The following is a 24,906-nucleotide window of genomic DNA, read 5'->3' on the forward strand; positions in this document are numbered from 1 at the left end:
CCGGCAGCACATTTCCCTGGGTGCCAGCACCAGCTCAGCTCCCTGGGGATTTCTGTACAAGCAACCACCGAGGGAGGAATTCTGGAGGCAGTGGGAACCATCCCCAGGGAGCTGCCGGCTCCTGAATCATTAAATGCTTCCACAAATGCAGCGCTGGGGTTTGTAGTGCGAGCGGCTGTGCGAGGAGTCAGCGCCGCATGGCAAAGCAAACCCCGGGAGCGGGGGCACGGCAGCCGTGGGAAGCTGCTGCACGGGCCCGTGCGTGTCCCCAGGAGAGATGCTGGCAGCGCCCTGCCACAGCATCCCCCGCCTTCTCCCTGGCATTTTCCTTCCCCAGATCCAGCCCGTGTTTTGAGGAGTGGAGTTTTTCCCATCTCCTCTCCTGCCTGCCTGTAACAGGCCATTACAGTCCCCAAGAACCCCCAGCTCCTCTCCTCAGCAAGGAAAAAAAGCTTCCAGAAAAGCATCTGGTCCAGATTTAAAGGCATTAAGAGACAGAGATTGGTGGCTTGTTCTAATAGCTAATCATTATTAAAAGATCGTTCCTTATTTCCAAGATAGATTTGTCTGGCTGCAGCTTCCAGGAAGAGGTGGTTATTATGCCTCTCCCTGCTAGATTAAGTTACCTCTTTGTACCAGTGTATCCTCCCCTTGACAAATGCTGTAATCAAGTCACCTCTCAGTCTCCCCCTTTGCTAAATTAAACAGGCTTTCCTCTTAAATCTTGCTTAGCCCCAGCCCTCTCTGGGATGATTACAGTGAGTGGCTGGCAGGGTTTTTTTTTTAATGAGTAAAAAACTTCCTTATGGTGAAGGGGATGGGGCTGGTGGGACCCAACAGACCATTAGTGGTGGGTGGGAATTGTCAGCCACCAGTCACCTGAACTGGAGCCAGCCCAGTGCCCAGCCTGAGGAATGATGAGGGATAATTTCCCCAGGTTGTGTCAGTTCCCTGTGGCAGCCAGGTGTGAAAGCCAGGAGGAAAATCCAGGATGGCAAATCCAGGGGCTCTGTGTCCACCAGGCCATTAACCTCTCCGTAAATAGCATCTCACACACTGCCTCAGCTTTCCTTCAGCCGTGAAGTACCATTAAAGACATTGAAATTGTCACTTGGACACGGCGTGACGTCCCCTGAGGTCCCCACAGGAGGCAATGCCCGTAGGAAATAGATCCTGGCAGGGCCCAAGGGGACCGAGGTCACTCTGGGAAGATTTGTTGGGTCGGTTTTGGATGGCTGGGCTCGTTCTGCCTGAGCTCCAGACACATTTTCCCATCTCCGGGCTCCCTGCATGGCTGAGCTGCTGTGAGCCCATCAGGGCAGGGCACTGCAGCGAGTGGTACCCAGGGAGGGGCTGTGATTCCGAGCATTCCTGCAGCAGGGAGGAAAATTATCCTCCCAGGAAAAATTCAGGTGTGTGCTTTCTGCTCCTGCCCAAAGGCAGCAGGACGGATATTTGCTAAAAGGCTCTTAAAAATAATCCCTGTTTGTCGTGCTGGCCCCAGTCTTGCTCAAAGTTTGCTCCACATATCCTGTGTGTGTGACAACTGACAGACTTGGAAACACGTTGGAAGTTGGCTACAGGCAGACACTTCACTATGATCTTTAAAATATACAGCATGACGCGAGATATTTTAAATAGATCAAAATACATTTATTACATATTTATATTATTTTCTCTAGTCTATTTATATCTTTTGGAGACTCTTATATATAATATATATAATATATTTAAAATAACATAAAATTGGCCAGTTTTGTCATCTGAAATACATTTTACAAATATATATATACATTGTCACATATATCTCAAATATATGTGCAATGAGACAGAGAAACACCGGAGGTGGAAAAGGTACAGATACTTCATTGCATCCCTCAGCTTCTCTACCACCACTGCCCCAGCCAACAGACTCGGTGTTCAACCCTGGGAAACCAGTGCTCCCAGTTGCCAACCTGCCCGTGTGAACTGGTGTTGGGTCTCCATCCCCAAACCCTCGTGGGGGAGCGCTGGGGGGAGATGGGGCCCTGGGAGAGGAGCAGGACAGATGTGCACAGCTGGCGGGCGAGGGGATGGTGACACCGGCTCGGGTCCTGTCCCTGCTCGTGACGGGTGTGGATCCTGCCCCGTGCCAACCCCCCCCGTGGCAGCGTTCCTGAATTGGGGGGTGGCAGGGCAGGATGGGGCCGGACACAGCTGCCACTCGCTCACTTCTGTGTGCAAGAAACGGGAGGGGCGGCGGGACACACACTGGGGACTCTTTTGGTTGTCAGCACGAGAGGAAAGGAAAGAGCAGGGAAGGGTTTAAAAATAAACGTGTTTGTTCTGCCTTATTAAAGATAGAAAAGGTGGCTCTGAAATCATCTCCTACAAAAGGTTTGAAGGTCAAGCAGGCACCGAATCGCCAAAGGTTGAGCGCTAAGTGATTGTCCCAGCCCTAAAAGACAAAGTGCACTAAATTCGGTGATGAGAAGCTAAGGCTCGTCCCGATGTTCCCGAGCACAGCCCCCCTGGCTGAGTGAGGATCTCCCAGGGCACAGGATGTTCTTCCCAGAGGTGGATTTGGGGCACGGGAATGCGGCTGCTTTTTGCTTTCTGGGGGGATTTTTAGGGTGAAGCCCAGTGGGAGCAGTAGCAGGGGCAGCCCCGATGCCCAGTTTGGGGAACTGCTGCTGCTGCCTGGGGCAATCCCTGCGGGATCTGGCCAAGAGGATTGGCGACTCCCTCCTTTCTCGGGCTCTGCCATCCTCCAAGGATCAAGTGTAACGCCGGACTCAGCTCCGGGATGGAGCTGGCTTGCTCCAGGAAATGGCCGGTGCCTGGTTTTTGTATTGGGGACATTTCACCTTGCTCATCCTCCAAGCCCCTTCTCACAGGGATTCCTCTCCAAAAAACCCAAATCCCCAGAGCATCCCTGTGCCCTCCCAGCTGCACTAAGGAAACCCAAGTGCTGAACTTGGGCTTTTCCCACATTTTTTCCCCCTTTCTTTGACAATTGATGGGTTTTAAACGATGACTGGGCAGCCTTCCCGATGCTCCCTGGTGGGAGGAAAAACATGGGGAGCTCTGAGCTCTCACAGGTCGGCAAAAATAATATTTCTACACTATGTACCGGCGTGGTCCATGGTCAGGACAAGGACTATACAGTAGATTTAGGACATCTCACCAGAGCTAGACCCTCACTAGCGGGGTTTGGAGAAGGGGTGGGTGAACAGGGGCCAGGGAAGGTCCGAAATCCCCTCACGGTGCCAGCCACAGGCGCTCCCTGTCCCAGTTCACATCCTCCTACACAGCAGTTTAAAAATACATCTGTATATATTATTCTATTCTCCCAGGTAACACTGTACAGTCATAGAAGTTTCTTTAAAAGCAATAATTTACTTAAAGACATCTCTATTTCTCTTTTGTTTTTATACAAATATTTACTGTGATATATATATATATTTATAAAGAAGTTAACCCTCTGAGAACTCTACAGCAGCAAGATGTGCACCTTTTATTTTTTTTTAATAATTATTATTTATTCAAAAGAACCTAAAACCACTTAAAAGCATTTGTTTTAAAAAAATAAATAAGTAGTGCTCACACAAAATCTCTCTGCCCCCCCTCCATCCTTCCCACCCCCCAGATGCTGTGGTGCAAAAAAGCAGGGGGTAAAAGCATCCCCCAGGAGCAAAGGGATTGGTGATGGGATGGCATCCACCTTTACTGCCTTAGAAACAGAAATGTCATGGCTGGAGCTCAATGGCACATCCCTGCATGTCCCCACTTTTGGGGACAACGCATTTGGGGCACTCAGTGCTGAAAAAGCTGCCTCCCAGTGCTGCCCCTGGAGTGGTTTTTAGTGGAAGCCAAAAACAGAGCAGCCCCTTGGTGGGCAGAGTGGGGTGATGGTGACAGACACTGGTGGGAAGAAACTCAGCAGGGATGATGTCCCTGTCCCCAGCACGGTGCTCGGTGGCACAGGGCAGTGGGACACTCAGGGCAGCCATTCCCCAGAGCCCTTGGTGAGAAGAAGATGGGGACACAGGACAAATCCTGCTTCTGCCACCCACATTTAGACAAGCCACAGCAAGTCCTGACCCCAGGGAAGAGCACTGGGAGCCCATCACAGCCAAAATGCTGAGCAGGACCCCCCTGCTGAGCCCTCTCCCCACGGGCTCCATTCCCAGGGTCAGATGAGGGATGCCCTTGGGTGCAAAGCCTTTCCCACGGCCACAGGGAGCAGGGAGCCGGATTTTGGCTCCCAGAGCACCAACGAGCAGCACAGCCAGATGAAGGGACCCACAGACCTGCACCTTCCTGACTCCTTCCCTCCGTGGGGAGGGCAGGAGGCTTCCCGTGCACGGGGTGCTTTGCCTTGTGCCGGAGCTAAAGCTAAACCAGGCTGCCACCAAGGCTGTCACCAAGGCCAGCCTGAAAGGCGGTGGATGATGGGATGTGGGTGCTGCAGAGCAAAAGGGGAGTCACCCAGAGGGGGGGATGCAGGATGGGGGCTGTGGAGAAGGGCTGGGACACGGGATGAGTTCGCATCTCTAAGGCACAATCCACCTTGAGGCTGGGACACAGGGATGGGCTGAAGCGCAGGATGGGGTGATTTTCTCCACTGGCATCTGTTGTTTTGGGGAAAACATCTGCCTCTGAAGCAGGACTCTCTGGTGGGTTGGGAATTCATAAAGCCCAGCCTGGCACGGACACAGCTCCAGGACTAGAAGTGCAGCCCAACAAGATGACTTCCCCATTGATTTCTGTGTTTGAATATATTCTTCAAGGAAGAAAGATACCAAATTGGTCAGAAAAGTGGGGAAGTACCCAATTTTGAGTGCTCTCCACTCTCATTTTTGTGCTTTTCGCTGTTTTGTCCTAGTTGTGATGAACCTTATGAATTCCCCATCAGAGATGTTGAGACCCAACACTTCAGCAGCTGATGCTCCAGACCCCATTTCCACCCCAAAATCCAACATGTCCAGAAATCAGCTAATTACCATGTTTACAATGCTTTTTTCCTCTTACAGCCCTGCTTATCCTTATTACCTCCTTTGTCAATAACTCCACTACTTTCATTCACTGCCACGAACCTACAGTCACTTACATCTGTTTTCTGCCTATGAACCCATGCCAGTGGTAAAAAAACACCCCAAAATTGGATGCAATCTTAAATTTTAGCTCTTGCATTTACCCAACGAGTCACCCCCTCAAAGGACCCTGGTGGCTTCTTCATTCCCTTGCTCATTTTTAAAAAATACTGAATGACTTCTTTCAGATTTAATATTATTATTATTATTGTTATAATTATAATAATAATTATTATTATTATTTTGGTAAACAGTCTCCCAAACGGTGCGGTGAAAAAATTAAAAACCCTCTCACCTCCCTCCCCCGTTTTTTCCCCAAATTAAAAAGAAGTACATTAATGTTGCATGTTATTTCAAGTGTTGTTCTTGTGCAACTGAACCAGACCGCCTGCCGAAGGAGCAATTGTTTTGTTGTTGCTGCTCAGTTAAAAAATAAAAGGAAAATAATGAAAAAAAAAAAAAGAAAGAGAGAGAGTAAGATTTGTTTCCTGATATTCCCTCTTTTTGGATCTCGCAGTGCTCGGCTCCAGGAAAACACCGGTGTTTTCCCTGCAGGGAGAGCAAAGCCCCACGGGGACGCGCGGGGCGAGCACCTGCCCACGCCCCACGGACCCTCCTCTCCTCATCCTTCCTTCTGTCCATCCATCCATCCATCCATCCTTTTATCCATCCATCTGTCCATCCATCCCCCAGAGCCGTGGGCGCTGCCGCGGGCGCCGGGCACGGGGGACGCGCCGTGGCCTGCCACCGTCCCCTCCTGCAGACCGCTCAGTGGTTATTGCGATGAAACTGAAAACTATGAACGATACTAATTTCTCAAGCATTCCTATGGCACTTGCATTGTTCTGCATAATTTGAGCGGGTTGTAGGGGAAGAGATTAGAGGAGGAAAAAAAATACCCTTGGAAAAGTCAACGGAAGGACCAAGAGTCATATTTCTGACTCCCTCCTGTACGACCGCTGATCCAACGCTATCGTGGCTTGCAGCCTGTCGAACTCGTGCCTGTTGTCCGGGCTGAGGTCCTCCAGACCCCGGCTGTCATCATCTTCCTCTTCCTCGTCGCGGCTCATGAAGGCCAGCTCGTTCTCGTAGCAGAAGGAGTTGGTGCTGGGCAGCAGGAATTTGTTCTCCACCAAGTCCTTGGCGCTGCAGCGGGGGGTGGATGGGACCTCGTAGGTTTTGTGGAAGTGGGAATAGTCTACTTTGTACTGGTTTTTCTCCTCGAACAAGACAGGCTCGAAGCGGTGGCCCCACAGTATCTCACTGGCCAGGTAGGAGCTCCGAGCTTGCGTCGTCATGGCTGTGGCTTCTACCATGCCCTCCAGGATGACGACGATCTCAAAGTCATCTGTCTCCAAGTCCTGGCGGCTGATCCCGAACAAGGGGCTGTCTTCGTTGATCTCGTGGAGAATGGTGATGGGAGACACCAAGAAAATACGGTCCAAGCCTTTATCAAAGCCCACATCAATGTCTATTTGGTCGAGCGGGATGTATTCCCCTTCCTCTGTGATCCTGGGTTTAATTAGCTGAGCTCGTACGTGGGCTTCTACTATGTGGCTTTTCCGTAGGTTCCCAACTCTCCACATCAGGCAGAGTTTTCCATCTCTCATCGCCACTACTGCGTTATGGCTGAAAAGTAATGTCTGGGCCCGTTTTTTGGGCCTGGCCATTTTTGCCATTATTGCACCAATCATGAAAGAGTCGATTATACAGCCCACGATGGACTGAACCACCACCATGAAGACGGCGAGCGGACACTCCTCGGTCACGCAGCGGAAGCCGTACCCGATCGTCGTTTGGGTCTCGATGGAGAACAGAAAAGCAGCCACAAAGCCATTGACCTGCAGAACGCAAGGCTTGAAAGTATCATCTCCACCTGGGTTTTCTAGGTCTCCATGAATGAGTGCAATTAGCCAGAAAATCAGCCCAAACAATAACCAGGACACCAGAAATGCCAAGGAAAAGAGCAAGAGCATATACCTCCAGCGGATGTCAACGCACGTGGTGAACATGTCTGCAATGTACCTCTGTGGCTTGTCATCCATGTTGGTGAACTCCACATTGCACTGACCGTTCTTCTTTACAAACCTGTTCCTGCATTTCCTCCTGGTGTGGATTTTCCCATTGCCAAAGCCGTTGATACCTGGCATGGTGGTCAACCTCAGCCCGTCTTCCTCGGAGGACACGATGCTGTAAGGGTTGACTCTGCCTGTGGTCATCCCTGAGCCAAGCCCACAGTGAAGGTGAAGGGTCTTGCGACTCCCAGTGTCCCCCTGACCCACCCCTGCCCACCCCCCAAATTCTGCTGCGGTGGAAGAGAAGTCCCAAACTTCCACGTCTTGGTTGCCACGTCACCACGTGGATCCCGTGAGAGGCTCTGCAATGAGAAAACAAAGACAGGGTCGTTACCACTCATGGCACAGGGACCCAAGGGGCTGCTTGGCCAATGGTTCTGATGGGCTGCATGTTGAGTGACAATTTCCTACACTGCTCAAATTCTCTCTTCCTTGGCTGGGCTGCTCCCAAAAAACACACAGAGGAAAGGGAGAAGGTGTTTGAGTTTGTTCACAAAGTGAGCAAACAAATCTTAGTGCATTTGTAGGACACTCAACAACTCCAGCAGATAAAAAACCTGGAGTTTCTCTGCTTCATTTTTCCCACGAGCTCTGCCACCAGAGAGGAAAGCAGAGAGGCTGAGCTGTTCTCCTTGGGACACAGATACCAATAAAGGTACTCCTGGAAGCGGCTCCATCAGTTCGCATTGCCCGTGCCAGATGGATCGACGCCCAGCCCAGCGCCGACCTCAGAGCACCAGCTCTTCTGGGCTCGAGGGAAAGCACAGGGAGATGTGGATTTAACCTCTGTCCCCCTGCCCGAGGATGGGAGAGGACATAGCCAACGTGCATCCGGTGTGAAGGTACTCGCTCAGGGCAGATGTTCTGAGGAGCAACTTTCCCAACGTATCCATTGGGACATGGAGCCATCCACGGTCACGGATGGGTTTAGCTGGCCAAGTCTCATGAAGGAACAACTGCCACTGGGGAATGGGGAGCTGTTTTGGTCCCTTCTAGAAGGCTCAGCTGCAGGGTCAAGGACCGACACTCAACTTTGCTTGGGAGAGAGGTGACATGGACATGGGAGAGGTGGCCCAAGCCTGGTGGGCTCCCTGGTGGAGGTGAGCAGGTGATGAGGGAACCCAGTGACACTCTGCCAGCCTGCTGGACCCCCCAGCCCCTCATGGAGCTGCATCAGGGAGTGGACAGGGTGTGGAGAAGCCGTGTGGCACATCCCAAGAACCTCAAAGAGATGGCACCACAGGAACTCTCCACACATCACCCCCTGCCACAGGTCACACTATCACTTAGCACCACTGTGGATGGAAGTGCCTTGCTGGCAGTGAGACCTGCACAGGGCATCAGCGTGGTGGGGAGGGGTGCAGAGCCCCCATGAAAGCTCAGCTCCTGCCTGGAGCGCAGCGAAGCCGCTGGGCTGGACAGGCTGTGCCGGATCCGCCGGCCCGATCGATGCGCTCGATTCCTGCAATCAGCTCCAGCGCCCGGGGACACGCTGGGACAAACACACCCTTTCCATTACACAGTGTCCAGGGCCAGGCAGCACCAGGGAGCATTGCCAGGCACAACCTGCCTGGGGCTGCATCATCCCAGCTCACAATGATACCCTGCACTGCCTTTTACTGAAATGCTCCCCAAATCCAGCCTGAGAATCAAGAAACCCTCCAGAAGCACTGCACCATAAGCAGGGACACTAAAGCCAGCCCAAACCTCCCAGGTGCTGGGCACAGACCCATGTGTGCCACCATCTTACACCAAACAACACATTTCCCCTTGTTGCAATACAAGCACAACCATTTTTATATCCAAAGTTGATTTTTCGAGAGCCACAATGGTTTGTTGGTGTCTCAGCAGACCAAGAGATTGCTCATACACAGAACGAGAGCCTTTTCCTCCTTGGAGCCACAGGGAAGAGTTAAATAGGCACAAAGAGTTAAAATGAAATTATTATTGTAAATTAATTTTGTAAATTTAATATTGTAAATATTTACAATCCTGTAGTCCCTGGAAGTCAAACAGGACCAAAGTGGTTTTGCAGAGCTGATCTGTCAGTCCAGCTGCCCAACACCGACCTGGTCTCCCACCCTGAGTCTTCCTCCCGTCCATCCTGACTGCATCCATTAATGTTTCTCCCCTTTTTCAAAATGAGATCTGAGCATTTTGGGCCAGAAAAGGCTGCTCCTTTATCACCCCTCTGTCTCGCCCCAGGGCAATACACGGAATGCTTTTGCCACAGGAGGAATTTAGAGTCGGGTTTTTTTAATTAATTCTAGATGCATTTGAGAAGTGAACAAAATGCAATGAGCCCCCAGTGACCTGTGAGAGGATTAGCTGGGGTCTGGATTAACTGTGCTGGAAGGGGAGCAGTGCCCGGGTGACAGCGGCGGCAGCAGCGCTGCCCTCACCTGGGGTGGAGTTTCCAGGGACCCTCAGCTCCCCTTCACCATCACTGCTCCCCCCTGCCTGCACCCCTCCCTCCCTTCCTTCCTTCCTTCCTTCCTTCCTTCCTTCCTTCCTTCCTTCCTTCCTTCCTTCCTTCCTTCCTTCCTTCCTTCCTTCCTTCCTTCCTTCCTTCCTTCCTTCCTTCCTTCCTTCCTTCCTTCCTTCCTTCCTTCCTTCCTTCCTTCCTTCCTTCCTTCCTTCCTTCCTTCCTTCCTTCCTTCCTTCCTTCCTTCCTTCCTTCCTTCCTTCCTTCCTTCTTTCCTTCCTTCCTTCCTTCCTGCCTTCCTTCCTTCCTTCTTTCCTCCCTTTCCCTTTCCCTTTCCCTTTCCCTTTCCCTTTCCCTTTCCCTTTCCCTTTCCCTTTCCCTTTCCCTTTCCCTTTCCCTTTCCCATGTCACACAGAGTTTCAGGGACCCCTCTGCTGCGGGGTGATGCCAGGACAGACCCAAAGAACCGACTCTGTTTTGTGTACAGGGAATTCTTGTGACACAGCCCCTTTCCCATCTGGGACCCCGCATTCCCGAAGCTCCCGGTGGGTCAGACCCCCCCGTCCCGGGCCGGCAGCAGCAGCCTGGGGAGACGGAGCTAAATAAAGGCAGCAAAGTGGATGTGCCGGAGCAGGCGGCCGCCTGCGGCTTGTCCTTTATTTAGCACAGTTTTGTTTGGAAATACACTTTCTCGAGTTCGCTGAAAGCTGAATTTCTGGTTTGGTTTAAATTTGAAGGCTGGAGCCCCACGCTGCCGCTGCAGGAGGCTCAGGCTGGGAGAGCGCTCATGCAGACACATGGAAAGCCGTGGCTGGACGGGCTCTGACAGGGGACAAGCTGGGGACAACATCCCCGTGGTCACCCTACATCTCCTTGGCTCAGGGGTGCATCCTCCAGCACCACCCTGGCGTCTCCCCACAGCCAGGACTGCCCCAGAGGTGTTCCTGGAGGGAATCCCCCTTCCCGCTGCTCCCCAGGACTTTCACAAACCTGCATCCCACAATTTTAAAATCAAAACTTCCCCCGACAATCCCAGCCCGCTAATCCCAGCCCAGACAAACCCACGCTGGGTGTGGGGCAGGACCGGGACCATCCCCTGCTGTTGGTGCCACGCGTCCCGTGCAGAGCTAACAGCAGAAAACAAAACACGCTCATAATTTGAGTTTCGGGAAGGAGCGGCCCCGGCTCCCCGCGGCTCCGAAGGCAGAGACGCCGTGGACTGCCCCTGCTAATGAGCTGACAAGAGAGGCAACAACTCCTGCCACGAAACTGCAGCAGCGCAGCTCCCACCGCGGAGCGCTTCCCCGCCGAGAGTCCCAGCGCCTCCAGCAATCTGCCAACCGCACAGTTCACTTTATTTATTTTATCTTTTTTTTCTTTCTTTCTTAAAAGGAGATGTTAAATGTTACGACAATATTCCGAACAGGCAGCACGCTGGGAAAATGTGTTGGGTGTCGGGGAAGTCATTAGTTAGAGCCGGCTGAGTGTGCCAGTGTGATTTATCATCACACCTTTCTTTCGGCTGCCACCCATCTCCTGCAGCCTCCCGGCGTGGATTTTCTCATGGAAGGGTGCCCAGAGCCGGGCTGTGCTCAGGTGGGGCTCGGAGGAGCTGAGTTTGGGGATGGGGAGGTGGCAGGAGAGGTGATGGGTCGGGAGGGGATGGCGTGCGCGGGTCACCCTCGGCGCTGCTGCCACAGATAGCGCTGCCCTGCGCCGGGAGATAACGCTGCTATCTCCCGCGGCGATGCCCTTCATGCCCCAGCAGCAGGACAGCAATGTCAGCGCCGAGGAGGGAGCTCTGCGTGCGGCACAGCCGAGGGAGCCCAGACATCCCCTGCTCATCCCGTCCCGACAAAGCCGCCCCTCCCCAGGCACCCACAAACCGAGGGGAGGCAGCTCAGGGGCTGCAGGATCCCCGAGCCGTGCCGGGGCAGCAGCAATGCCTGAATAACTCCTTCCACAATGCCCTGTCTTTGAGCACTGCCAAAAAATTAAGGGTGAGCACAAGGCAGGCCAGGTCAGGACATATAAAGAATAAATGAGAATAAATGTCCCCCTGTTTCCTCTCCACTGCCACGGAGGACAGGAAAGAGGTTCCCACCACAGAGCATTCCTAATGAGAAAAAACTGCTCCATTTTGGCAGGGACACGGGAAGAAAACTACCACAGGCACACACCCCTCCCCAGGACCCGACACACTCCTCTATTTCCAACAAGCAGTCAAGAAATCGCTGTCTGCATGCCTTGGTGGCACATGCAGAAGGGAAACTGAGGCATGTGGGACAAGGTAGGCCCTTGGTGGCACGACAGGTGGTGATGGGGTGCCTGGAGAGATGCTGGCTCATCCCTGTCCCCCCGAGCCACGTGTGGACGCCACGGGTACAGGAGCAGAAAAAAAGGGCCACGTGCAGCATGTCACCACCGGGGCCAGGTGGCCTCTGCAGGGTGATGGGCTTGTGCTTAAGCACTCTAAAACTCCTGCTAAATGTGCCCTGGATCAGAGAGATCCCGGGAAAGAGCCTTTCAGAGGCTGCACTGAGCATTCTTTCGGCCCCAAACTCTGTGCTGTGATGTGGGGACTGAGATCCCAGTCCGGCTGCCTCCGTGTCTGCTCCAGCTCCAGCACCCATCCCTGTTCCAGCACCCACACCCTGCAGTGACAGGACCCCGGGGCTGTGCATCCACCCCTGCTGCAGGACAGTGCCAGAGGGATCTGGGAATGCCACAACACCCACAGTAACCCCAAACCCACAGCCAGCCCTGCCTTGAAATCATTCTCTGGGAAAACACAGGCTGTTTATCCATCCCCCCACATCATACCCGGACAGCAGGACATGGCTGGGGGGAAGGATGAGGGCAAGGGGGCTGCAGGCCTTGGCAGGGACCACCAGCACCAGGGGCTGCCAAAGGACACCCCAAAACCCCAGGACACACAGCCAGACTGCCCTGCCCACACCACACCCACCCAAACCTCTGGGGTACCCCCTTACCCCTCCCGACAGCCCCCTGCACACCCCCACAGCCCCCCCAGCTGCCCCAGCTCAGAGAATGGGTGTTAATATCCCAGGAAATGTCCCTGGGAAGGGGCAGAGCCCCAGCTGCTCCCCAGGCAGGGGGGTTCTGTCCGGGTGCCAGGGGAGGGGTCAGCCCTTACCTGGTTTGTGCCCGGGGGGACCCCAGCACTCCCCGGCCATGGCTGCAGGGCACAGGGTGCCCCGGGGCCCTGCTGCAGCCCGGGCAGGAGACAGAGAGTTTTAATTGAATTTCTAGATTATCCTGGGGGAGAAATTGTAATCTCCTTAAATCCAACCTCTGGTCGAGTCCCGTAACCTACTGTCCTGCGCCGGGGAAGGGATTTAGCGAGGGGGAGGGGAGGTTTCCCAGCCTGCTGATGCACCAGGCCCTGCACCCAGCAGGATTTGACCCACAGGACGTCAGAGATCTGCTTCCAGCAGCCCCAGGGCCCTGCAAATTAAAGTTCTGCAGCAGCAATGCCCTGTTCCCTGTCCCTGTGTCCTGCCATGGTAGCAGTGTCCCAGGAACCTCAGGAGCTGGTGGGGTTGGGACTCTGGTTATGAAGATGGCTGGTGCTGGATCAGAAAGGTCTTTGCAGGGTGAAGAGGAGCCCCTCTGGGTGGGACTCATGGCTGGGAGATGTCCAGGGCTTAGAACTGAAATACCTCCTAGCCCAGTGGGTTGTACAAGTCCCATTTCCTGCACAGGCTGTGGTGGGCACTTCCCTCCCAGAAAAACCATCCCTGGATTGTGTGGGCCCAGAGAATGTTCTTGGATGGGTGGGTGACCTTGAGGTGCCTCCATCACATGCCCTAGTCCCTCCTGCATGTTCCCAAATCCAGATACGTGCTCCAGCTCCAGCCCCAAATCCCCCAGCGATGGGGCTGAGGCAGATGATGGCAGAGTGGAATCAGTCAGCCTCGCTCCTGCCTGCCATAGCTGGGGCCTCTGCAGGGACAGGATTCCATTGGGAATGGCAGGTTCCCATCCAGAACATACCAAGAGGCTCAGGGGAGAGGCACCACCCCTGCCCCAGCCCTGGCCCTGACCAAGGGGGGAGCATCCAGCTGCTAAAAACCACCGTGGGAAGAAAGGGAAAAGAGAGGCAGAAAGGGCAAAAGTCTCCAAGTGGATTTTATCACCAACCAGACAGAAACGACCTGAGGGCTGCAGTGCTGAGGTCTTCCTACCCTGAAGGTAACACCAGTGACTGGAAGCATCCCTGGGATATCACAGGCATGGATTATTTCGAGAGCCCTCTCACACCTCAGGGTCAGAGGCAGATGATGGAGCTGCATCCATTCATCCTCGCTCTGCAAGACTAATCCTGTACCTCCCGCCTGCCTGGTTCCAGTTGAGGCCTCTCTCCCAAATCCCATTACTCCCAAGGCAGGTTTTCACTTGTTCTCACCTAACACAACCCCCCCACTCCAGGAGCCGTGTCTCCCTCTCCAGGGAAGTCGCGAGTGTGGGCAGAGCCGTGCCCAGGAAATGTTTATCCTGAAGGCACAGCAGGTTGGGAGCGATGGAACTGTGGGGAGAGCCATGGCATCTCCCCGTGTGACATTCCAGCTGGGAATGTGCACAGAAAGGAGCGGGATGACCGTGAGAACCAGCTCAGGGCACACACATCCCTTCCAGCCAGGAGAGATGGGATGTAAGCAAGGCTGAGCCATCAACTGCTCATCAGCACCTTCCATCCTTTTTTTGCATCTTAAACCCACCATCATTCCTGCTCCATCAAAACATTAACAACTGCTCAACTCTCGGTGAGAAACACAACCCGTGTCCCACTATCCCAGGCAGTTTTCCCGACTCCATGGCCGTGCCAGGGTAAAGTTATCATCTCCACCGCTGTGTTTCCAGCGCACCGAAGTGGGTGAAGGTGTCAGCAGAGCCCTGAACGTGACTGTTAACCCCAGGAGGGACGGAACGGGGAGGAAGGACACGCCAAGACCGAGGAGAGCCGGTCTGCTGGCTCTACTTACCCCGGGAGCGGCGGATGCTGAGCCCGGTGCCGGCGGGGATTTGCCGCTGTCCTCCCCAATTGCTGCCGAGCTCGGGTTACAGCCTCGCTTCTTCCCTACATGTACAGGACATGGCACCTCGGCTGCAGCCCCGGGGAGCCACGGCCAGCCAGGGCCATGCGCACCTTCAGTGCCATTTCCGAGGGACAGGGAGGGGAATCGCGCTGTGACAGCGGCGGGGAGCCCAAGACGCCTTAGTGGTCCCAGGGGTGTTGGAACAGAAGCAGCTTGGAGGGGATTTCAGAGATTTTTGGGAAGTGAAGGACCAGCCAGAAGGATGAGACACATTCCAAAGTGGTGGATCAGACAGTGGTGCCAGGCAGTCGCTGTTCCGAGGCAAGACCACTTTGCTCTTGCTGTTTAATGATGGCCATGACACAAACTCCATCTTCTCAGGAGAGGATGAAAAATCCCCCTCCTTTTCTGCTGGGGGTGTCCAGCTCCCCTGGCACACTCATGATGCTGCCCAGCATCTTCAGGACACAAAAGGCCCTTGCACTGTTTTTGTAGCTAGTAGCTTTCCTCCAACTCATGGTTTTGCCCACACCAGTTCATGAGTTTCAGTGTCTTCAAAATCCTGTGAGGGCTCCCTTTATAGCACTCATTCCTCAAGGAGAGCCTGTTTGGGGGAAATCTCCTTTCCAAGGGGTAACAGGTTTCTGTCCCAGTGTTTCTGCCCTTTCAACCCTTCTTTGCTGTCACTGGAGAGCCAGACAACCCCAAACTTCAGGCATGACCCCAAACCCAAGTAGCTGAAGGGCAGCAAAGGCAGGGCAGGGTATTTTGGGGACCGTCTTTATCTGCTGCATGAAGATTTAGCACAGGCGTTGCGTAACGCTGGGGGGGTCACTGCTCTCGTCCCCTCTCGCCGTCAGAGATCAGAGACTCAATTAATCCTCCCTCATTCCCTGCCCACGGGGACCAGCCATGGGTGCCCTCTCAGCCTGGCCCTGGCAGCAAGAAGTCAAATCTCTGCCCGACGTCAGCATCCACTGACGCTGGTAGCCCCCAGCCTGGGGGTGAGGTGCTGTGGGACACTGCACTGCCACATCCTAGAGCACCCATTGCCACCATCCAGGGCACCCACTGTCCCTCCCAGGCCACCCACCTTGCTTGGAAAGCCCTGTTCAAATTGAGGTGGCTGTGAAGGAACCAGACAGACACTGGGGTCCCTAAAATGACTCATTATTTATGTGCCCCAACCTCAGGTTCTGCTGTTAAGGTGCTCAGCAGACACAGACCCTGTAGCATTTAAGGCATTTAAAAGGTCATTTTTAAACCACCAAAGCTTGGTGCACATCTGCCTGTGCTCCTCCTCTGTTCCTTTGCACAGAGCAGGTCACTGGTGGGTGGCTTGCTCAGGCACACACTGCAGGATCACAACAGCAATGAAGGGATCCCTACTTATTTTTTTTGGCCAGCTCTAAAATAACAACCCCCACGTGTGTCCTTGGGCAACCCTACAATGAACAAGGCGAGTGCAGAGCCCGGCGTTGGCGAGCCTGGGCACTGCTGTGTGTGCACACAAGGAGAAGGGCACCAGCAGGCAAACCCAAAATGCTGTCACAGGAAGATTTGGGGAGGTAAAGGTGGTGTCATACTGCTGCCACCCACAACCAGCCTGCAGAACCCCCGGGGTCCTGGTCCTGCCCACCAGCATCCCTTGAGAGGTAAAAATAAACATCACACAGAATCCTGGCATGGCTGGGTGGCCGTGATGGCAATGGGAGGGCACGGAGCAAAAAGACCCTGTGGCTGGGGCAGGGGACAAGTCTGGTGGCGCTGGGGAGGATGACAAGTCTGGTGGCATTGGGACACGGTGACATGCCCCTGGTGAAGCCTCACAGAGAGTTACACAACGCTGCCCTTGGCTGTGTGTGCCGAGCGTGCTCCTATCGACACGGCCCCGGCCGCCCTCCGCCATCCCCGCGGGCACAGAACTCTGCAAGTGGCGTAAATGCAAGTGCACGTGAGCAGGGGACCTGCTCCAGCCCCTGCTCAAAGCCTGGGCTCCTGCAGTGGCCACCAGCCATGCAGCAGCATCCCTCTGGCCCCTGGTTGGCTGTGCCATGCTGGGGCTCAGGAGGGCTGGGGTGGTGCAGGGGGAACAGGGCAGGCACCCACCCCCAGATCCTGCTGGGAAAACACAGTGGGAAAGGCACGGCATGGCCCCCACGCAGGGACTTTGAGGACATCGAAGTCCAGCCAGAAGGACACAACAAATTCAAACCTGGGGGATGCGATACCAGATTTGGGCAAGGCAGTGAGTGCTGCTGGCAGAACCTTGCTTTTTGGTCTTGTCACTTAGGGAGGTCTGTGACCCAAAACCAACCTCATGCCTATTCCAGGAGAGGAAGAAAAATCCCCCTCTTTTACTTTTGAAGGGGACAAACACTCATTGCTCCCATAGCCAGCGAGGAGCCCTCCCCTCAGCACAGCAGCAGGAGAAGCAGGGATGATTTTGTCCATAGAGATGGGTAAACTGAGGCACAGTGGCTGAGCGTGGGGACTGGCAGCAGCCCCTGTCATCGCCTTCCCCCTGCCTGGCCTGGCCCCAGGTCGAGATATTTATAAAGCCGATAAGGGAGCAGAAAGAATTTTCCAAACGCCGAAGTTACGTAACCTCTCCTCGCCCTCCTCGGGCATCGTCTTTAATTATAGGTTTGGGATGGGGGAGAGCCCTCTGTGATGGGGCCACCACTGCCACAGTCACCCCAAAAGGCTTCACCCTCCTCTCCCTCACCACAGAGTCCCCAGGCCAGGCACCAGCCTGTGCCACCGTGTCACCCTGTGGAACCCCACCCCGATGGTTTTGTGGCCAGTGTCCCCATCCTGTGTAGGGGACCCCAGGTTTTTGTCCGGGTTCTGGGTGGTTGATGTCCCCAGGGTGTGCACACCCCTGCAGCCCACCCCAGCACACGCTGGATGTCACAGCAGGTGACAACCTGAGCACAGCTGGCATTGCCATGGTGACAATCGAGGGCTGCACCAGTAGCTGCCCCCTAAAGTGCTGATTCCACCCCAGGGACTGCAAGCACCCCCTGGCCTTCACCAGCCCCATTTCCACCATCTTTACCCCATTACACCCCATGGGCAACTTCCAAACCCTTCTCCATCCCCTCACAGCTGCCTCCAACTCCACCAGCTCTGCCTCAGTTTCCCCAGCCCTGCGCTTGCTGCCCCAGGAGAGGATGGAATCCCTTCCCCTGGATTTTTTTCTCTCGCCCAACTTCGGCCAAGGCTGCGGAGTTGGAGGGATGCTGAGCAAGGCTCCGTCGCTGTGGCAACCCGCGGCGGCCGTCTCCAGGCGACCGCCCAGGGATGCTGCAGAGATGCTCTGGAGGCAGAGGGAGAGGGACCAGGGCGGTGGGGGATGTATCCATAGGGATGCCACCCCCCCTCCCCTTCCCTACCCAAACCACAGCCTGGATCTTTGTAACACACCCTGAAAACAGACACTGATCTGACTCAGGCAGCTGGCTGAGCACTGACAAGCTCATGGCAGCACAGGCTGGCTGGTGGGAATAGCAGCAGGATGCTCCAGGGTGGGAGCAGGGCCACTCCTCTTCCAGGGACACCTGCAGAGTTGTGGAAATCATTGTTGGAAATAAGCCCGTTAGCTTCTTAACCCTCATTAAGCAGCTTAGGGGGGACACGCGCCATCCTACGCAAACCCGGAGGCGGAGAAGGGCCTCGCCAGGGCGAAGGGGTGACGGGATCTCAGTGGGTGCTGTGGGGGTGGCACGGGGGGCACGGCCCCGTCCCTGCCCTGGGCGAGCTGCGCTCCTGCATCCATCCATCCGTCCATCCATCCATCCCCCTGTTGCTCCTTGCCAGCCGGGCCCTTCGGCATCTCCCGAGAGCGCTGAGCAGCGGGAGGATGGCGGTGCTGGGATGGCGGTGCTGGGATGTCACAGCCGTGTGACGAGTGTGGGAGGTCTCAGCCGCAGCCCCGGCGCGGGGGGAGCGGGTGGCGGTGACAGAGGGGTGGCGGTGACAGCGGGGTGGCGGTGACAGCGCGGGGCGACGGCCGGGCCAGCGCCCGGCACCGCGGCTGCGGGATGGAGCGGGACGCTTCTAATCACTCCACTTGGAAACGCTCCCGTTCTTACATTTGTTAAATTAAAGGATGACAGCGTCTGATGCCAAGCCCAGGCTCCCTCGGAAATTTAAACTAATGACAGCGAGGAAAATGAGCCGAAAGCAGAGCACAGGCGCTCCCACGTTATCCAGCCGCACCAGCCATCTCCGTGCCTGGCTTTACATGGCAGCTTGCAAAGCACCAACCATCACAAAGATCTCGACTTTCTGCCCCAAAATCCAACCTTGCCCGCTCTGCTAGGCCAGAGGATGCACTGGTGGCACCTGGGAGAGCCAGGCTGCTGTTGGGGGCCCCAGAGACCCCCATCCTCCTCCAGCCTCTCCAAGGGCAAACATCTCCCTCTTTCCGGGGTGCCGCTGCCCTGGGCACTGGGGTTTATCAGCACGGGGTGGAAGTGGGAGAGCAGATTAGCGAGTGCGGTGTCCGGATTTCTCCAGCTCTGATGATTCCTACAGCCAGCTCCATCCTGCCTGGCCCTGTGCCAGGTCCTGGCAGAGCGCGGGGGCTGCCGCCGTCACACGGCCCCTCGCTGCCCCTCTTCCCCACGGAAATACCTGGGCTCAGGCGAGGGCTTCGCTCCCGGCGCTCTCCAGGCTCCGCTGGGGTGGTTTTGTGCTGCAGCTGAGTAAAACCACAGAGTGGTGGTTGTCTTTTTTTTTTTTTTTTTTTTTTTTTTTTTTTTTTCCTTTTATAATTTTCTCGGCGAGATAAAATTAAACAAACAAGCCCTTCTGGGAGCAGCGCGAGGAAGGGAGCCTGCTTCCCTACAGATGTGCGTGTCCTCAGCTATTACAACCACCGAATTAAGCTTTCCCCGTGGCTGGGACATTTGCACAATCCCACTCGTTCGCCTCCTGCGGTTTCACTGGTAGGAGACTGGCTCACTCTGCAGCCTCCCTCCCCATGAGGTCATTACCCAAACACCTATTTTTCACAAAAACATTGAGAATGTTGGGTTTTTTTCCTGACCTCACCATCTTGCCATCAAATTCGAGTGGTTTGGAGTGCGAGGCTGGGAGTGCTCAGCAAAGCAGAACATGCCGAGGAGAATGGAATGGAATGGAATGGAATGGAATGGAATGGAATGGAATGGAATGGGATGGAATGGAATAGGAATGGAAATAGAATAGAATAGAATAGAATAGAATAGAATAGAATAGAATAGAATAGAATAGAATAGAATAGAATAGAATAGAAATGCAGCCAGATATTCCCCAGGGGATGGGGCTGCAGAGGAAGGGGAACACTGCTGGTCAGGAGGTGAGTAGGATCTCCCAGCTGCACTCCAAGCCCTGTCTGCATCCCCCAAACCCAAAAAGGAACAATCATGGCATAAGACTCACAAACACACCTAAACTTCCCAGCTTCATCTGCCTGGGGAGCCGGCACAGAAGCGTTGCCATAGCTTTGAGGACCACCGGTGGGTTTTGCAGCACAATCTGGACCAGGGATCTATGCAAATCCCCAAGGCAGAAGTCTTTATGGAGGCATATGACAACCGAAAAAGAATAGCGCTCAGTGCTCTACTCCCACACGCCACCCCCCAACTTCACCATCATTTAAATCAGTCTTAAGTTGGAAGAATTCAAATCAACACTGTCGTCACAGAGCCAAGCAGAGAGGTGACACAAGCTGGATGCTGCCAGGGAAATTGCCCCCCTGAGACTCCAAACTCATCAGCCCATCACTTTTTTTGAAACCCCATGGAGGAAAACAAATGAACTGCCAACTTGCTGCCCCCAGCCCTCCATCGCCTCTGGCCAGGGCTGCTGAGAGGTTTCCAACCAGCCTTTCCCCTGGGATCAACAGGAGGGGGACCAGTGGGAAAAAAAAATATCCAAGACATGCTGTTGAGGCTAGAGAACCACAGTTGGAAAAGAAATCAAAGCTTCTACAGAGAGAGATGCCAAGGAGATATGTTGTTCCCAAGAGAAACAGGACATTCCTCTCCCAGGGGGAGAAAATGAGGAGGAAGGCTCGTGCCACCTCTTTCAGCTCCCTGGCATAGGTGCTCAGCAGTCTGGGCACAGCTTGTCCCCGCTGTGCCACACTGCAGGCACAGATGGCATCGCAGTTACTGATTTTTTTCATGCGTTTTGTTGGGATTTTTTACCCCAAATGCACATTTTCCATTTGGGGGAAAGGTTGCTGGGTCGTGACAGACCCGAGGTGGATGTGCAGACGCTCTTTGGGCTCCTGGAGATCTCCCTGCCTTTCTGCACCACACAGAATCATTAGGGTTGGAAAAGCTCTCTAAGATCACCCAGTCCAACTGGTAACCCAGCACTGCCTTGGCCACCACTAAGCCATGTCCCCAAGTGCCTCATCAACACCTTTAACCGTGTGCTCAGACCTGCTGCTGTCTCAGGGACGTGACTTGGCATCAGCAGAATCCTCAGGGCTCTTACAGGAGTCACAAAGAGAAGAAGCTGTGGGGAAAAATTTGTATTTTGCTATTGCCAGAAACACCAGAATCAGGTCCTGGCTTAGTCCAGAGGGAGAAGGCTCACCAGGTTAGATTTTCCCTACAAAACATGTTTGAGTTACACAAGCAGTGGGATCAGGTTGGAAGCAAGCGGGTGAGATCATCTCAGTGCAGTCCTGGTTGAGCCCCTGGAACCACCCAGTTTGGCTGGTTCAGCACAATTCCTGCAGCACATTGCTCCTGCAGGAAGTTTTATACCTGTGCCCTTGGGCTAAGCCTTGACAGCATCTTTCACTGGGAACAAGCTCCCTGCCTCCTCTAGGCATCACCTGGGGATGTTGGAGGGAGAGGAGGGTGGGAGCAGAGCTGGCCTGGCTATAAATAATCCCACGGAAAGGAAACGGGAGAAAAAGCAGCAAACAGAAACCAATAAATCCAGGGAGATGTGTTCAGCTACAGGCACTCAGTGTGAGCTCCTTGTGCTCTGTGTGATCCCATAGAATCAGGCACAAGAGAAAATGGGATCCATTGCAGCTCAGATCAGATCCTGCCTTTCCATGAGAAACACGTGGAAGCCAGCCCAGAGCCCTGTGTGCTGCAGGATGCAACACGTGGCTCGTGGCAAGACCTCATCCACTCTGCTCCATTAGAGAAGATAAAGTTGAGAAAGGGGAGAGTTAAATTAAGGAGAGTTAAATTACAGAGAGTTAAGTGAAGGTGCTTGTTGGACCATGTTAACCTGGCTCCTGGTGCCACCAGCACTGAACACCCAGCAATCCCATCCCCAGCAAGCTGGGAAATAGCCTGTGTTTAAGGCAATCATTATTTGCAATCTGTGATCCCAGAGAAAAGGGCAGAAAAAGCAACTTCTCATTTTCACCAATAAAAGGGGAATTGCAGAAACTCAGCAAGCACAGTGGCCAGCAGGTCACAACCAGCAGTGCTGGAGTGATTCATCCTAAACAAGCCAGATTTAGTCCAACTAGCCTAGAATAAGGCAGAGATAAGCCCAGAGTTTTTCACCCATGGGAGCAACAGGGCCAGCAAAGAGGAGACAGAGCAGCATCATCCCCAGCACCAGGACAATCAATGAAAAGCTTTAATCTCAGCTCCCACACCTGCATACTGCACAAAAGCCCATTAAAGAGGGGTTTTTCCCTCTCTTTTCCTGATCCATCTTCAGTTCCCAAAGGCTGGAGGACCAAGGGACCAGGCACTGCTCTGCAGCATCCACCGGAGCGGTTTCCCCATAAAACCATCTGAGCAGCTTCAGTTTGGCCTATGTGTAACTCATTATTAAAGCTGAGCAAATAATTCAGGGCAAGAGCTCCAGGAGCAACGTTTTGCCTTTTCATTTTCCGCTCTCGAGCTGTCTGCAGTTTTCCCAGAGCTCGGGGATGATTTAAAGACCTGTCTCCGGACGGGAGCGTCTCGCTGCGACGCCGGCTCCGAGTGTTTGATGGCCCGGATTTCACGTGTGCGTTTGAGGACACGCCGGACACATAAGGATGGATGAGCCTTTCCTGGTACCCTAATTAGATGAGCAGCATTTGCAAGTGGGTTCTGGGGAATTTTTTATTTTTTTTTTTTCTGTGTTGGAGACCTGCAAACACTTCACGCAGAGTTAATGACCGCCTGTTCGGTAGGCAGGGCTCAACGAGAGCTTTGCTTTGTGGTGCATCATTTTTCCAGTCAATGGTGCCATCCTGGATGGGAGATTTCCTTGGAGCATCCCATTTCTAGCTCCTCTTTGCACCCCAAACCACTAAGGATGTGGAAAAGGAGGATGAGGCCATGGGTAGAGCCATGGGGTTGTCAGGCTGGGATGGCTCCGACCTTCCAGCGCTGCAGCCATCCCAGGAATTTGTTTCCTCATTAGTGGAAAGGTTAGGGAGAAGGGATCCGCTCTGTGCAAACTCCCCGTGGTGCTCATGTGACACAGGCTGGCAAGGGCAGCTCACCCCAGTGCTCGGGCAGTGCCAGCCAAAAGAAAAGCAGGGAAGGGAGAGCCACATTCCCAGGTTGTGGAACCCCAAGCAGAGGTCCCCACACTTGGAGTAGAGTCGGTCCCTCCCACACCGTCTGCATGTCCCTGGGATGCCCATCTGTCCTCAAGGCCGTATGAAATGCTGGCTCTAACTGCCTCCACCCTTTTCCTGGAGGAAAGGGCTGTTGTCAGCTGCTGCTGTGACCCCAGCCACTCATCACAGAAACTGAAGGGGCTGGGAAAGGGACACCCCTCCTGAAGCCACAGTGGAAGAGCTGACATTGAGGACAGCCCTGTCTGCTTTAGGGGCTTGGCCCTGGAGAAAGGTTTGGGCTCCCATGATTGGGCCAGGCAGCCACTGTCACTGAGTTTGCTGCTTTCAGGATGGAGCAAACCAATGTCATTGACCTCCCATTGTAAAACTCCTCAGAGCAGCTCATGTGCTGGACAGAAGGAGCCATTTCATGCACCCCCAGCACCTGAAAGGGGCCAGGGACACTTTGGGGCCATCCCAGGTGACCAAGCCTGGGGCTCCATTAGTCCTGCTTGGAAACCCCTCTCTGGCCGAACAGCTTTCTCCTCCCATTGCGTAATTGCACTTTGTTGAGCAGACCCAGCCCCTGGCAATACATTTTCTCCAGCCTTGCTGCTCTCCTGCAACATTTCCCTTATTCCTTTCTCTCTGGACAGTTGCTGAAACACGTGGAGACGGAGAGAACAGAAAAACCCAATGCTTGTCCCACCCGTAAAGCAAAACCCCGGATAGGGAAAGGAGGGAAAAAAGCAGGGAGTGGTGTGAAGCCTCTCCCTAATCCATCCCCTCCTGGTTTGCCTGTGGGGGTTTGACAAAAGTGTTTTTTGGCTGACAAAATGATTACAGGGTGCTGAGACATGAAGTTTCACATGAGTTTCTCTCCTGCATTTCCAACAGGGTGAGGACATGGCTGTACTTCTAGGGGGGTCACAATGATAGAGGTGAGGAAGGGGGAATTTGGGAAAAGGAGCAAGGATGGGAGGAGGGATATTTTCTACTTGGGAAAAAAGCAAGGACGGAGGAGGCGGGAATGTGTGTGAGTGAAGCCAAAGGCAGGTGATGCTGAAGATCCGTGATGGGATGGGTTGGGTTTGGGAGGATGCTGCTGCTGTCTGGACCAGCCCAAAGTGAGAAAGGGAGAAGCTACAACCACAGGAGGGCCAGATCCTGTGTCCTGCTACGAGGTGGGGCAGCAGCATCGCTGGGAGCGAGAGCGGGCTGCGTTCAGCTGCGAACGGGAATACGGAGCGCGGAGCAGAACCGGGCGCCCGGGGCACACCCGGACCCGCCGTGCCCGCAGGCAGTGGGTGCTGGGCAGCGGAGAGGAGGAGAGGAGGATTTCAGCTCCCAACTCAATCTGTTGGAGAACTTGGCCTGCTCCCCACCAAGCTGAAAATAGCACACATGTAAGGACGCGCACGCAGTGCTGGCTGTGTCCTCGCCGAGCGCTTCCTTCCTGCTGCGCTCCCCGCAGCGCCCCGGCCTCCGCCTGTGCCTCCAGCCCCCCGCAGCCCCCCGAGCCCCCCACCAGGGCAAAATGCTCCTTACAGCATCCTTATCTCACAAATCAGGGCCAGCGCACAGATGCAATATCCTTTCACCTTCAGCCGCTTTCCAGACGCACCCCGAGGTGCGGCCGCGGCTTCCCCGCCGTTCTCACCGGGAGCGGGCGCGGCGGACGCGGCTCACGGCGGGAGCCCGGCTTTATCGGAGACAGGCATCTGCTTCAGCCCTGCCT

At 54.4% G+C, this 24,906-nt stretch overlaps 1 protein-coding gene across 1 annotated transcript in view; it reads right to left on the reverse strand.

Moving 5' to 3' along the window:
* Positions 1-1,734: 1,734 nt before the first annotated feature.
* LOC117003912 (ATP-sensitive inward rectifier potassium channel 12) overlaps positions 1,735-24,906 on the reverse strand; it is a 33,310-nt gene continuing 10,138 nt past the window's right edge. Inside the window, exon 2 of the mRNA XM_033074290.1 lies at positions 1,735-7,452. Coding sequence (XP_032930181.1) covers positions 6,005-7,294 — 1,290 coding nt within the window. The 5' untranslated portion in view covers positions 7,295-7,452 and the 3' untranslated portion in view covers positions 1,735-6,004. The remainder of the gene's footprint in view (positions 7,453-24,906) is intronic.

This window comes from Catharus ustulatus, chromosome 16 (assembly GCF_009819885.2).
Source record: "Catharus ustulatus isolate bCatUst1 chromosome 16, bCatUst1.pri.v2, whole genome shotgun sequence".
Lineage (NCBI taxonomy): Eukaryota > Metazoa > Chordata > Aves > Passeriformes > Turdidae > Catharus > Catharus ustulatus.